Source organism: Punica granatum, chromosome 8 (genome assembly GCF_007655135.1).
Source record: "Punica granatum isolate Tunisia-2019 chromosome 8, ASM765513v2, whole genome shotgun sequence".
Classification (NCBI taxonomy): domain Eukaryota; kingdom Viridiplantae; phylum Streptophyta; class Magnoliopsida; order Myrtales; family Lythraceae; genus Punica; species Punica granatum.
In genome coordinates, this window is record NC_045134.1 from 11,389,618 (window position 1) to 11,403,697 (window position 14,080).

Here is a 14,080-nt window from a genome sequence, read left to right on the forward strand (position 1 = left end):
TGGTGAAATGTCATGTTAGTAAACTAGTCCATGTGGCGCCTTGTAACCTGCCATGTCAGTAAGGGCAGGGGTAGTAAGCGTTCATTTTAAAAGTAGAGGGTGTCGTTGTCTTTTCTCGAATACTCATGGATGTCGTTGGAATTTATATAAATAGAAAATAAAGGCTTGTACCAAATAGATATATTAACTATGAATTATGAGTGAAAGATGAAGAAGTGAAAATTATGTTGGTAAATAAATACTTACTCTAATCCGATAAAAAATGCAAATAATATATATATATATATATGTATATAGTAAAGCAGCCTATAATATGTATAGAGAAATATCTAACAGGAGTAAAAGGCAGGAAAAACTAAAACAAATAGATGATATGTATAAAATAAATATTCACATCAACTATTTATAGGATATTTAGTGCAATGTATTTGAAATAAAAATACCGTATCTCAAAGAGTTCTTGTAAAAGTATTAAGAAGATTTCTACTTTTTCAAGAAGGCACTTAATTTTCATACAAATAATATAGACATATTTATAACTTGTTGAATCAAATAAAATTAAAATAGAGTAAAAATTCATTTAATTAAATGTTAAAGGACAGTTAATTGTATATCGATTTATACAAATAGTATAGAGGTTTTATGATTTGGAATTTGCCTTTATATATTGTAATTATTGTTGGGAACTGGTGTATACACAAAAAATGATTATTTGTTATTTTATTCAACATTATAATAGAAGACCTTGTATGTTATTTTTCACATTGTGATTTGTGAAATCTATATGAACCACTCAACCATAAGTTACATGCATATTCTTTTTTTGATTATATATATGGACACCGATGAGTCTAGCATAACAAAATAAAAATTGGATCAGTTTAGGAATAAAAAATGTTTTTACTCTACTTTATTCTAACGGGGTAAAGACAAAGCTCCCTGTCAACGTTTTTTTTATGGGTCCCAATTGTTTGAAAATTATTTTTTGTTTTTCTCTTTGCTTCACCCAATTATTACCGTTGGCCTGCCCATGTGTCTTCGCCCGAGTTCTCCCTTCCCCGACCTTTCCTCTTTCTGGTTCATCTCCAGTTCAAGCAGTCGACTCATGGGGCCCATCAGGAAACTTGTCGCCTGGCCATTTTGCAAACACATATGACAATAGCGAGATGACGGTTTGTAATATATTGAAATAATTTTAAAATATTTTATATTATTAAGTAGCAAAAATATTTTTTGTACCATATTAAAATATTTGTAAAATTTTTTGGACAATCAGTGTAATTTACCATAATATTATGAATGATAAGAAAATATATGATACTTCCATTATCAATTATGATATATAAAATCAGATGGTATGTCTTTCATGTAGTTGTTACATACATATATGAAAACCATATAAAAGTAGCGAAACCTCTTATAATACAATCCTGGAAAGATAGGAGGGAGGGGGGAGAGAGACACGCAGAGACAAAGCATCAATGGCGGGAGAGGTGGAGGAGGAGAAGAAGCTGAGCCACGACGGAAGAGCGATTCCGGGGATAGTGGCATTGAACCCGAAGCCGAGCAAAGGCTTCACTTCGAAGGCCATTGACTACATCGAGGAGCTCATAGTGAAGCTCATGTACGGCCCTCCCCGGCCCCTTCACTATCTCTCCGGTAACTTCGGCCCGGTTCCTACCGAGACTCCTCCAGTCACGGACCTCCCCATCACAGGCCACCTCCCTGTAAGTCTTTCATCAAAAACCCGACTTCCTTATCTTTTCTTGGGATTTCTCTATGATGGCAGCAAAAAGGGGACCTTTTTTACGTTGTTGTCGTTGTTGCTGCAGGAGTGCTTGAATGGAGAATTTGTGAGGGTCGGTCCCAACGCCAAGTTCGCCCCTGTGGCCGGCTACCATTGGTATAGATGATTTTTGAACTGAACTTACCCACTTGACGATTTAAGATTTTCCCCTTTTTTTGTGAAAAGGGTAAAACCTTCATTGATCCTTTGCTGCTGCCTGATGCAGGTTTGATGGAGATGGGTTTGTATCCCCTGCTTTTGCGATCCAATGCTGTACCGAGAAGCTACTACATCTATTTCATAAATTGCTTGCACACATTGAATTAACACTCTGGATTTTATTTGTGACTGCAGGATGATTCACGGACTTCGCATCAAGAAGGGGAAGGCAACTTACGTATCCCGCTTTGCGAAGACATCGAAACTTAAGCAGGAGGAGTTCTTTGGGGGTGCTAAATTTGTAAAGGTATGTGTGACAAAGAGAAGAACAAGGGGCCCCGTGTTGGATATATAGCTGGTCAGCTTTTGGAACTCGTACTTATGGATCGTCATGAATTTGTTAAGAAATCATATCGTATAAAAGCTCTCCCTCCGTGGCTTCACGGGTCGATTGTGGTTTAGAGCTTTGATATATCTCAATTAACTTTATAATTTGCAGCTTTTCCTATTCGCCTTCCCCCGTTAATAGCATAATCTGAGCCTCTGAAGCCTAATTAGGATGAGAACCAAAATTGGTGTTTCCGTGATATTGGAATAAACTTCAATAGCCGACTTGCTGGTTCAGAGTCCTCATAGCAATGCCCCTTCTGCGGACAGGAGACCTCAAGGGGTTGTTTGGGTTGCTTATGATCAAGTTGCAAATATTGAGAGCGAAACTGAAAGTCTTAGATGTTTCGTATGGAACTGGGAAAGGTAGGTGTTCGGAATTTTTCATGTCAAGCACCATCAAGAAAGAGTTTTTACACTATCATCCCGATTTGCCCAATTTAATAGCTATATGATATGATACAATATCTTTCGCAGCTAACACTGCTCTGGTATATCACCATGGGAAACTTCTGGCTTTGCAAGAGCTTGATAAACCTTGTAAGGAATTCCGTTCCCTTACATTTCCCCGCTAATAGATGAGTTCCTAAAAGTACAACTAACGGATCGATGGGAAGTAAATTTTCCTCTATCGGGACATCGTGCAGATGCTCTTAAGGTTTTGGAAGATGGAGACCTGGAAACTCTCGGGATGATGGATTACGACAAGAGACTGGTGCATGCTTTCAGTGCACATCCCAAAGTTGACCCAGTAACAGGTAATATATTTCTCATCAAACGTTTTAAGCGTGAACATTATCATGGTTAGAACAAAGTTTTGATGCATAAGGCCTTTAGCGCAGGTGAAATGTTTACTTTCGGTCGTGCAAAGACGCCCCCATATGTCACGTACCGTGTCATTTCGAAGGAAGGTTTCATGCATGATCCGGTACCGATTACTATACCAGAGTCCGTCTTGATGCATGACTTTGCCATCACTGAGAATTATGCCATTTTCATGGATCTTCCGTTATGTTTCAGGCCCAAGGTATGGCTACCTTATTTTGCAAGCAATTTCGTGAGACTTACATGTATATTTGAACTTCAAAGATGAAATGAAGAGGGAAGAACATGAGTTGGGACTGTGGGAGAAGAATCAAAAGATTTACACACTATTTAAGTTTCAAGACAAGAACAAGATATATTAATATTTATATCTTTTTCAGTCAATGGTGAAAGAAAATAAGCTGGCCTACGCTTTTGATGCTACAAAGAAAGCACGGTTTGGCGTACTCCCACGTTATGCAAAGAACGAGCTCCAGATCAGATGGTTCGAGCTTCCAAATTGCTTCATATTTCACAATGGTTCATCATTTACACTCTCCTTTTTATATTTACTCCAAAGAAAGCTTTCTTATACCCACTTTTGATAAAATTGAAATACAGATTTGTTCATTTCTTCTAATTTCTGTTTGACAAAATTCCTTGACTTTACTAGCCAATGCATGGGAGGAGGAAGATGAAGTTGTTCTCATCACATGCCGTATTCAGGATCCAGATCTAGAAATGCTTAATAACTCTATCAACGAAAAAGTCAAGCATTACCAAACTGAACTGTACGGGCACCGATTATTATTCCATGTTAGCTAAGCTTTCCATTTGCTAGAGTAGGGACTGATAACATTACTCTTCTTTTGTATCAGGTACGAGATGAGATTCAACATGAAAACAGGTCTAGCATCGCAAAAGAAGTTATCCGAATCTGCCGTTGAGTTCCCCAGGATAAACGAGACCTACACTGGCAGGTGCCGTCCCAATGCTTTCTTGGCCATTCATGACTATTATTGATCATATTCTAGTAGCTTTACTGCATTGATATTTGATCGTTAATCTAGACCTCTAGAAGAATCCATGTCGGCTTTTATGGTGATATCGATATGTCATCCTGAAACAGTTTTTTTGGATTTGATCATCACACGGGGTTGTCTAAGTCCAAGTTATATTCTAAATCGAGAACTTTGGCATTAATATAAAAACTCAGCCATTCTAGCGTAAGATTGCCTAGTCTAGCAAACTTCTTAGAGGTACTACATGCTTGTAAGTGTGAGCCGATGGTCGTATGTATTGTATTTTCTGTAATATCATTATCATTTTCTTCGTAGATCAGTCCTTCCGATCAACTGCAACCTTGTTTTCCTTGTTCTTTGTCATTCCAATTTTATCTCATTGTATGAATTTCTTTGATATTCAGGAAACAGAGATATGTCTATGGGACAGTCATCGACAGCATTGCAAAGATTACTAGGATTGTAAAGTTTGATCTACATGCCGAACCAGTGGAAGGAAAAGACAAGATTGAAGTTGGAGGGAATGTTAAAGGGATCTTCAAATTGGGAGAAGGTAGATTTAGTTCGGAAGCCGTTTTTGTCCCTCAAGAGGATGGCATTGCTCTCGTAGAAGATGATGGATACTTATTATTCTTTGTGCATGATGAGAAAACCGGGTAATTTCTCTATACCTTGCGGGCCTAGTTATTGAGAGAGCCAGTCACCTGGAAGAGTATATAATGAGTATCCGAACTTCTTTTGACTTTGCAGAAAATCATATGTAAACGTAATTGATGCAAAAACAATGTCAGCTGATCCCGTTGCTGTGGTAGATTTGCCAAGTAGGGTTCCATATGGGTTCCATGCATTGTTTGTGACTGAGGTACGAACAAATTTAATACTTCTGGTATTTGCTTTCAATGAACTCCTTTCTGCTGTCAGTATTGCTTTCACTATTTTCATGCTATCCTTACTGGTGTTTACTATTTTCACTCGATCCTTTAGTTGACGCAAAGGATTATCCTTTAAAAGATTAGGGCCATTAATCTCTGTTCGCCTCATACGCAGTTCTTCAAAGTCTCCCATCAGGAAAAAGTTATATGCGATCTATCATTTCATAATTCCATCTATTCTAGTTTGCTGTCTTAATGTTTGCTAAAAAACTAGACCATCTTCTGTAACAGGAACAACTTTTAGAGCAAGCAAAACTTTGATCTGCTGCTCGTGTGCAAGGGCGTGTTCAAAGTCGATCTCTCGTGTTGAATATGTTCTATTTTCTTACCCACCTTCCACGAAGACGATTTCCCTCTTGTTGATGTAGCTGTGCATTGTATTATATGTTGTTAGCACCAGGTAGTGTGTGCCATTGATATATAACTTGTAAAAGCATGTGTTAAAAGTACCTTAGCGTTGTATCTTTCTCTTCTAATATATATATGCAAACCTTTTTTCTTTAATTATTTCTCTTTATGTTTTTGTGGAGGGGGGACAAAATAAAGATGAGAAAAGTTCCAACCCGGAACTAAACTATGGGCTTTTGAAAATTTTAAAGATAATTTTTTGAAATATTACCTCGACACCTATGATTGATGGAAAATATATTCCCTTCTGTTAGCATCTTAATAAAAATTAAACTGAACTGTTAGCATCTTAATCACCATACCATCGTCGGCTCCATCCTCCAAGCTCCAACAATGGTAGGGTGGTCGAAGGGGATGGACACAACCGTGGCGAATGTGACTTACATCCGGTTGCGGTTAATTTTCATTGTGGAGGGGGCAGGTGCTACCCTAATCACTGTTGAGGTGGCCTTTATATTCCAAAAAGTTAGTTTAGGAGATAATACTTTCCCGAGACTACAGTTTAGGTGAAAAAGGTGTTTCACGTAAACAGATCAAAAATTGTTAAATCCTCTTAAACTCTGTGTCTAATTATCATCCTATACATACTCGCCTATGCACGATAAAGCCCTTGGATGGTAGGGAAATTAAAACAAGCGCCAATATGACTATATGAGTGGCTATAACGAAGTTCAAAACGAGGCTTTGTTTGGTTTTGAATTTTTTTTAGTCTACTTCACTTATCTTCAATTTAACAATGCAATTATTACTTTTCTCTTTTTCTTCAATTTTTTTTATCTTAACTATCATTCAATTCAATTTTTAATATTAAATTCTCTCAACTATTCATTTTTTTTACAATTTAACAACACAATCATTACTTTTTCTCAACTATTCATTACATTTTTTCACATTTTTTCATAATTTAATAATACAATGATTACTTTTTTTTTTATTTCATCATATCCACCTTATTATTGCAACCTCAATTAAATATATACACACACAGTTGGAATGGAGTGGAATTAACTCAACTCCACCTCCAAACAACCCTGCATTTCTGGCAAGCATGGACCTAGGATGACGTCCAATTAAAAAAAAATAAAAAGCCCAACCATCCATCCCAAATACTATAATGGGGATAACCACTAATCTATATAGTGGTAATCTATTTTGAAGTAATCTACACATAACCACAAGAAATATTACTAGTAATTCACCAGACGGGTTCCATGGCTAATGACTATCATCAGCCATCTTTGAAAAAGCCTGGTCGGTTTCCCGGTATGGGCGTAGCTGGATGTTGAGTGCCATTTCGATCTCAGCTATGGCTATGTTGGTTTCCATATTCTCGACTTGCTTTATGTTCAACTTCTGCAGACCTTCATGCAACTAGTCATTTCATCCGTTGCACGAGGTTGTTATCTGTAACTGAATTCTAGAATATTTGATCACTTATATTGGTTTTCAAAAATACTAATTCGTTGATGATGATTGCTAAAATTTTCCCTTTAGTAATCTTCATGTTAACTATGAACAAAAAAATATTAAATTCTATCAAAGATGATGTAACACAGTGATGCACGTTTTCGCCTTGTAATAAATATATTACAGGTTCGATATTCGTCATGGAACTATCTGTGCATTTTTATTAATTATTATGATTTTATTCTCTTGTAATAGGCCCATGAGCCTGCCTTATAACCAAAGAAAGAAAATATTAGTTGAGTTAGCACCGTTAAAGTACTTTTTTATATGTTTGCCAAAAAAAATATTTATATGGAAAATACTGAATCTCTATATTTTATAAATAAGATTAGCAAAGTCAAATGAGTAAAATAATTAATTCAAAATTAAGATGACAAATAAATTCTTATATATATTCTGAAAGGACTGTTTTAAATTTTAATATCAAAATTATAAAAGATACTTTGATTTTTGGAATCCATATTTTCTAAACAATAATAGATTATTCCTAAAATTTAGAAATTTCAACTTAAAGAATTATATTTTTAGCATTTTTGTTAAATTTAGTTAATATTTTATACCATGTATTACACGGTTCACTTACTTCTTATCTATTATATTTAAAGAAAATTTTTATTCTATAACTGCTATTATTTACCATAAAGTTAAACCTTACTGTCAAAAAATAATAATGGAATATCTCATAGTATATTTTTTCTTTGAACCTTCATTCGATCTTTTAATAAATATTATCTTTTAATTGAATCAGCCATGGAAAAAAAATTCTGACTGATTGTGTCGAGTCTTGTGTTTTTCGATATACTTTTATCCTGTGCAATGGAAAGCCAGAGTCTAGAAAAACTTTCAAGGGTTGCACGTATAGTTACACTAGACCAATTTAACCACACTAGATGTCCAACTTTCTTTTTCGTTATAAATTAATGGATGCTATAGAGAAAAATCAAATTTCACCGATATCCCTATTTTTAAAATTAGACACTTATCACCATTTTTTTTTTTTGCTGAGTGACTCTTATCACCATTATTTTCTGCTGTCGTGGTAGAATGTTAGGCACCGCAGGAGCACATATTTGAGGGTTGGCGATTGAGGACGACCTTGCTGCCTCTATATCTGCGGAGGTAGTCTCCTGAGTTCTCACCATATAAAAATGTTGCACGTGCTTATTACGCTCTTTGGTAACTGAGGGCAAATAGATATCATTACATATTCATTAAAAAAAATAAAAATGATCTCATTGTTTGGTAAAATAAAAAGAGAACCACAGTATGTCGCTGAAACAAAAGGAAGAAAATATAGCAATTGATAGATAGATGGGCTTACTATGTCATAGCATAACTTTTTATTTTTGTGTAAATTTATCACAATCTTTTAAAAATACACTATATAGCACATCATTAGAGTGTAATGTCAATTATGGCATGACGTCCAATTTTTCGTGAAAAATTAAACAGAAGACTAATGTGACGCACCCGAGAATAAATAGTGGATCCAGACTCTTACCACATGCGAAATAACCCAGATTCCGACCCGTTCGATGCCCTTTTACCCACTCGACTCTCTCACTATCAATACCCGAATCTCATTCTCACTTCTTCACACACCTCCCACCCCATTGCAGTCTCAAATTTCTCTTCAGTTCAGCGTTTCGCTTTTTCTGCCTCTCTTCACCCACGAGATTGCCAGTCTCCCTCTTCACACTTCTCCCTCTTTTGTTTCCATAGAAGAAAACGAATTAAGGTTTGTATTTCATTTGACAGGTATGAGCTTCCCTTTTCTTTTTAATAATTTTTCATCTCTTATTCACTATATGAACCGCAATAAGTTCAATATATGATTTTTTTTAATTCTATTGAAGGCTTGGTTGTTTTCAAAAAGAGTAACTATGTTTGTGAAGAGGCGGAAATGGGTTTCGAGTATTGATAGCAAGGGAGTCAGGTGGGTAAAATGGCACCGAGCGGGTCGGAATATAGGTTATTCCGCATTTGACAAGAGTCTCCACTATTCATCTACATGTGCCACGCATCGGCCGTCTGTTTAATTTTGATGAAAAATTTAACGTCATGCCATAATTGATACTACATCCTAAACGCTGCGCTATATAGTAAAATTTTAAAAGGTTGTGATAAAATTGACACAAAAGTAAAATGTTGTGCTATAATATATATTTTCCCATCACATAAGGAGTGCTATTAAACATACTGACTAATTTTATAGTTTTTAATTAATTATTCTCTGTTGATATTCCGTTTACATTAATACACACAAATGACTAATTTTATAGTTTTTAATTAATTATTCTCTTATGATATTCCGTTTACATTAATACACGGACTATTTGATAATACGACTAATTATAAAAAAATTTCAGTGTGAACCCTAATATCCGGAAGCCAAATTAGGCCCCGACTAATCTAGTCGAGCCGAGTCGACCCACTAAAAGGTAAAGTCCTCCCAACGTGGATATTCTGCATTCACAATGACTCGAATACGAGACCTTGTTTAAGCAGAATAAGTGTTGAACCATTTAAATCAACCTACGTTGGTACTAATTATAAAATTTTAAAGGATGATGATATAATTTCTCTGACTCGAGTATATAAATAAGGGAATTAAAAATTGCAGTTTTTTAGCAGATGATGTCCATATCGAAGGGGATGACAATGGCCGCTGAAACCAGTTCAAGTTGATATAAAATAAGACAATGAATCTGAATTAATAATTTATATAGTGGTAGTTGCACGCGCCTGTTTACTAGATAAAATCTCCATCATAGGGGGGGAGAAGAGTGTGCCTGTGCAGCAACAATGGCGGAAGAGGTGGAGGAGGAGGAGAAGAAGAAGCTGCTGGGCCATGACGGAAGAGCGTGGCCGGGAATAGTGGCAGTGAACCCGAAGCCGAGCAAAGGCTTCACTTCAAAGGCCATTGACTATGCTGAGAAGCTTATAGTGAAGCTCACGTACGGCCCTTCCCAGCCTCTTCACTATCTCTCCGGTGACTTTGGCCCGGTTCCTGAGACGACTCCTGTCTCTAACCTACCCATCACAGGCCACCTCCCCGTGAGTCTTTTGATCGATCAATCAATCAAATCCAACGTTTCTGCAACTATGATGACTTCCGTATCTATTTTGTGGAAGTTCTCTGTGATGGCGCCAAAAAGGAAATGTTTCTGATGTTGTTGTTGTTTTTTCAGGACTGCTTGAATGGAGAGTTTGTCAGGGTTGGTCCCAACGCCAAGTTTGCCCCCATCGCTGGCTACCATTTGTATGGATGATTCAAACTTTATTTACTCAATGGTTTAAGCTTCTTCGATTTTGATAGAACAGTAGCAGTTAAAGGCTCTAATACACAGGGTTCTTTCTCTTGATAAGAAGAGTTTTCCCCGATTGTTATCGTACATAGGAAATGGTGAAGTTTCACTGATCCTTTTGGTGCTTCCTGATGCAGGTTTGATGGAGATGGGTCTGTAATCCCCCGCCTCATCTAAATTTCCTACTCGCTAATATATTTTTGAAGCAACACTCTGGATTCGGATGATTGCAGGATGATTCACGGACTGCGCATTAAGAATGGGAAGGCAACTTACGTCTCCCGCTTCGTGAAGACTTCGAAACTTAAGCAGGAGGAGTTCTTCGGGAGCTCTAAATTTGCCAAGGTATATGACCAAGGGATGAGATGAACGAACAAACTCATATCTAATATAATATAGGCTGTTGGGATCCTCCATTACTGTCATGCATCGAATGTGGTTTAGAGCATTGTTTCATCTCGGTTAACTTCATCCTTTGCACCTTATCTTATTTCCCTTTCCCCGTTAGTAGCATGATCCTAGTCTCTGATGACTGATAAATACGGAAATAAAATTGAGGCGTTTATGATAATAGGATAAACTTCAATGGCTAATTCGCTGGTTCAGAGTTTTCATGATCGTGCCCCTTTCTGCAGATCGGAGACCTCAAGGGGCTATTTGGGTTACTTATGGTTGGTGTGCAAATATTGAGAGCAAAACTAAAAGTGCTAGATGTTTCATATGGAACTGGAACAGGTGGATTTATACACTGTTTCTTGTCAAATTACGATCAAGAATTTTGCTCATCGAGCCGATTTTCCCTAATTAAACGGCTATCTGGTATCTTCTTTAGGTAACACCGCTCTTGTATATCACCACGGGAAACTTCTATCATTGCACGAGTTTGATAAACCTTGTAAGATTTCTGTTCTCCTACGCTTTCAGTTCCTAAAAGACCAAATAACAGCTTCATGGGGAGTTCAATTTTTCTCTTCGAGGGGCATCCTGCAGATGTGATTAAGGTTTTGGAAGATGGGGACCTCCAAACTCTTGGGATGATGGATTATGACAAGAGACTTCTGCATCCTTTCACTGCACATCCCAAAGTCGACCCTGTCACTGGTAATGTCCGTCTTATGAAACAGCCTGAAGATCAAATTCATCATAGGAAGAACAAGGTCTGATGTTAATCCCCTTAGCGCAGGCGAAATGTTTACTTTTGGCTATTCACAGATGCCCCCCTACGTCACATATCGTGTCATTTCAAAGGATGGTTTCATGCATGACCCGGTACCGATTACCATACCAGAGTCCGTCATGATGCATGACTTTGCTATCACTGAGAGTTACGCCATTTTCATGGATCTTCCATTTTATTTCAGGCCCACGGTATGGCTAATCTATTCTTTAAGCAATTTATGGAACCTAACATTCAAAAAAAAAAAATTTGCATTCTGTGATGGCTTTGCTAGTCCAAAGAATTGTGAAGTAGGAGAACATAATAAAAATGGAGGACGAACGTGAGATGGAATGACAATAGACAAAGGATAGTTTCAGTTTAATGTTGAACATTTAATGTACAAACCATAAGCCCTTTTTTTCTTTGGTAAAATAAGATGATACTGATTGATGTTTCAATTTCAGGCAATGGTGAAAGGAAATAAGCTGCCCCTTGTTTTTGATGCTACAAAGAAAGCACGATTTGGTGTACTCCCGCGTTATGCAAAGACCGAACTCCAGATCAGATGGTTTGAGCTTCCAAATTGCTTCATATTTCACAATGGTTCATCTCTGTCACTCTCCTTCGTATATTTGCTCTAAAACGAAGCATTCCTATACTTACCCTGATAAAGTCGTAAATGCAGAGTTTTTTTTTTCCTTTAATTTTCATTTTATTTTTGTTTTTCTAATATTGCTTCACTTTGCTAGCCAATGCATGGGAAGAGGAAGATGAAGTTGTTCTCGTTACTTGCCGCGTCGAGAATCCAGATCTAGAAATGCTTAATGGAGCTGTCAAAGAAACTGCTGAGAGTTTCCGAACTGAACTGTACGGGAGCATTAGTTATAACCCCTCGTTAGCTAAACTTTTCATATACTTGGGAGGAGACCAATAACAATCCCTCTTATTTTGTATCAGGCACGAGATGAGATTCAACATGAACACAGGTCTAGCTTCACAAAGGAAGTTATCGGAATCTACTGTTGATTTCCCCAGGATAAACGAGGCCTACACTGGCAGGTGAGGGCCCCTATACTTTCTATGCCGTTCATGACAATTGTTGATCGAATTCGAGAACCTTTACTGCAACGGATATTTGAACTTTAGCTCTAGACATTTCGAAGTATCGCTGTTGACGGTAATATTGATCTTGAAATCTAATCTCGAAACGGTCTTCTTTGGGATTGATCATTTGAGGTTGTTTAAGTATGAATTGTGTTCCAATTGAGGGCTTCGGCGTTAACATAAAACTCAGACAATCATTTCTATGATACAATTATATTTTTGTCCATAATGAGTCTTATGACTTGTTTTCCCCGTTGATCTGCGCTCCGGTTTCATATCATATGATTTTCTTTGATTTGCAGGAAACAGAGATATGTTTACGGGGCGCTCATAGAAAGCATGGCAAAGGTTGCTGGGATTGTGAAGTTTGATCTACAAGCAGAACCAGTGGAAGGAAAAGAGAAGATTGAACTTGGAGGGAATGTTAAAGGGATCTTCAGATTGGGAGCTGGAAGATTCGGCTCGGAGGCCGTCTTTGTCCCTCGAGAACCTGGCATTGCTATCGAAGAAGACGACGGATATTTGATACTCTTTGTGCATGATGAGAAAACCGGGTAATTTCTCTCCCTTTCAGCCAATTCATTCAGAGAGCCACTTAACTGAAAACAGTATATAATGAGAATTCCAGCTTTGTATGACTTTGCAGAAAATCATCTGTAAACGTGATTGACGCGAAAACGATGTCAGCTGATCCCGTCGCCGTGGTAGATTTGCCGAGGAGGGTTCCGTATGGGTTCCACGCATTGTTTGTTACCGAGGTCTGTACCACTTCAACAGATTCCATATTCGCTTTATTTGATTTCGTTTCTGCTGCTAGTATTTGCGTTCACGGGTTTTACTCGATCCTTTCCGATGTTCACTAGGTTTTATCTGATCCTCTTCACCTATACTCAGAGCGAAGAATGAACTTCGATCGAATTACTCTATTTTCGCCTCTTCATTCAATTGCTTCTTTATTCCTTCTGGGAAAATTAAAAGCGTTCATTCATAGTTCACATCTGTTCTAGTTTCCTGTTTTATGTTTCCTGAGAAACTACATTGTCTTTTGTAACAGGAACAACTTCGACTGCAGGCGCATGTTTGATGTGCTGCTCATGTTAATGTTTTTACGTGAATTTATCTCCCTCGTCGAATATGTACCATTACTCGCCCATGTTCCAGGCAAGCTGTTTCCTCCCTCTAGGGGTCTTCGTGGCTGGTGGAGTCGACCATGCGACCTCTTATTGAAGCATGTCAAGTTGACGTTTACAGTAAAAGTCAGGGCATACTTGCGGAAATCGAACATACGAATATCTTCTTTGTGGCATTTTGGCGAAGTTTATATCTGATTCAGATTTCCGAGCCATTAAACAGGTTTTACATTTTAAGGAATAAGCTAATAGGATTGATAACCTTACATGTGCGCCTTTCCAGTCTTGGACTCGAAGCCATTCGATTGACGGTTATTTATCCCGGAGACATGTAAATGCGAATACTTTTCGCAATTAAAAGGAGCCTACTACTTCTTTTATAGCCTGTTTGAATGGCAAGGTCCATGAGCTTCT

General features: G+C 37.5%; 2 protein-coding genes across 3 annotated transcripts; both read left to right on the plus strand.

The window, feature by feature from the left end:
* The first annotated feature begins 1,424 nt into the window (after positions 1 to 1,424).
* Positions 1,425 to 5,594, plus strand: LOC116189502 (carotenoid 9,10(9',10')-cleavage dioxygenase 1-like). Its single transcript, XM_031519189.1, has 14 exons — positions 1,425 to 1,727; positions 1,833 to 1,903; positions 2,013 to 2,027; positions 2,141 to 2,254; positions 2,601 to 2,698; positions 2,810 to 2,872; positions 2,980 to 3,090; positions 3,175 to 3,359; positions 3,538 to 3,676; positions 3,810 to 3,927; positions 4,015 to 4,116; positions 4,563 to 4,814; positions 4,909 to 5,020; positions 5,322 to 5,594. Exons 1-14 carry the CDS (start codon positions 1,482 to 1,484, stop codon positions 5,349 to 5,351), a joined length of 1,656 nt encoding a protein of 551 aa, XP_031375049.1. The 5' UTR covers positions 1,425 to 1,481; the 3' UTR covers positions 5,352 to 5,594.
* Positions 5,595 to 9,707: 4,113 nt separating this feature from the next.
* On the plus strand, positions 9,708 to 14,048 carry LOC116188412 (carotenoid 9,10(9',10')-cleavage dioxygenase 1-like). Of its 2 annotated transcripts, XM_031517756.1 has the most exons (14): positions 9,709 to 10,022; positions 10,157 to 10,227; positions 10,411 to 10,425; positions 10,507 to 10,618; positions 10,909 to 11,008; positions 11,106 to 11,168; positions 11,264 to 11,374; positions 11,457 to 11,641; positions 11,897 to 12,035; positions 12,182 to 12,299; positions 12,390 to 12,491; positions 12,839 to 13,090; positions 13,183 to 13,294; positions 13,591 to 14,048. In XM_031517756.1, the coding sequence occupies exons 1-14, from the start codon at positions 9,771 to 9,773 to the stop codon at positions 13,618 to 13,620; spliced, it is 1,662 nt and encodes a 553-aa protein (XP_031373616.1). In that variant the 5' UTR covers positions 9,709 to 9,770; the 3' UTR covers positions 13,621 to 14,048. The 2 variants fall into 2 exon arrangements, with proteins under 2 accessions (XP_031373617.1, XP_031373616.1); XM_031517757.1 differs by lacking the exon at positions 11,457 to 11,641 and having other exon boundaries at positions 9,708 to 10,022; positions 11,264 to 11,430.
* Positions 14,049 to 14,080: the final 32 nt, after the last annotated feature.

Coding starts and splice junctions, on each gene's coding strand:
- LOC116189502 (XM_031519189.1), top strand. CDS start 1,482: ATGGCGGGAGAGGTGGAGGAGGAGAAGAAGCTGAGCCACGACGGAAGA. Junction 1,728..1,832: donor CCATCACAGGCCACCTCCCT/GTAAGTCTTTCA, acceptor TTGTTGCTGCAG/GAGTGCTTGAATGGAGAATT. Junction 3,091..3,174: donor CAAAGTTGACCCAGTAACAG/GTAATATATTTC, acceptor CCTTTAGCGCAG/GTGAAATGTTTACTTTCGGT.
- LOC116188412 (XM_031517756.1), top strand. CDS start 9,771: ATGGCGGAAGAGGTGGAGGAGGAGGAGAAGAAGAAGCTGCTGGGCCAT. Junction 11,009..11,105: donor TTCATATGGAACTGGAACAG/GTGGATTTATAC, acceptor TATCTTCTTTAG/GTAACACCGCTCTTGTATAT. Junction 11,375..11,456: donor CAAAGTCGACCCTGTCACTG/GTAATGTCCGTC, acceptor CCCTTAGCGCAG/GCGAAATGTTTACTTTTGGC.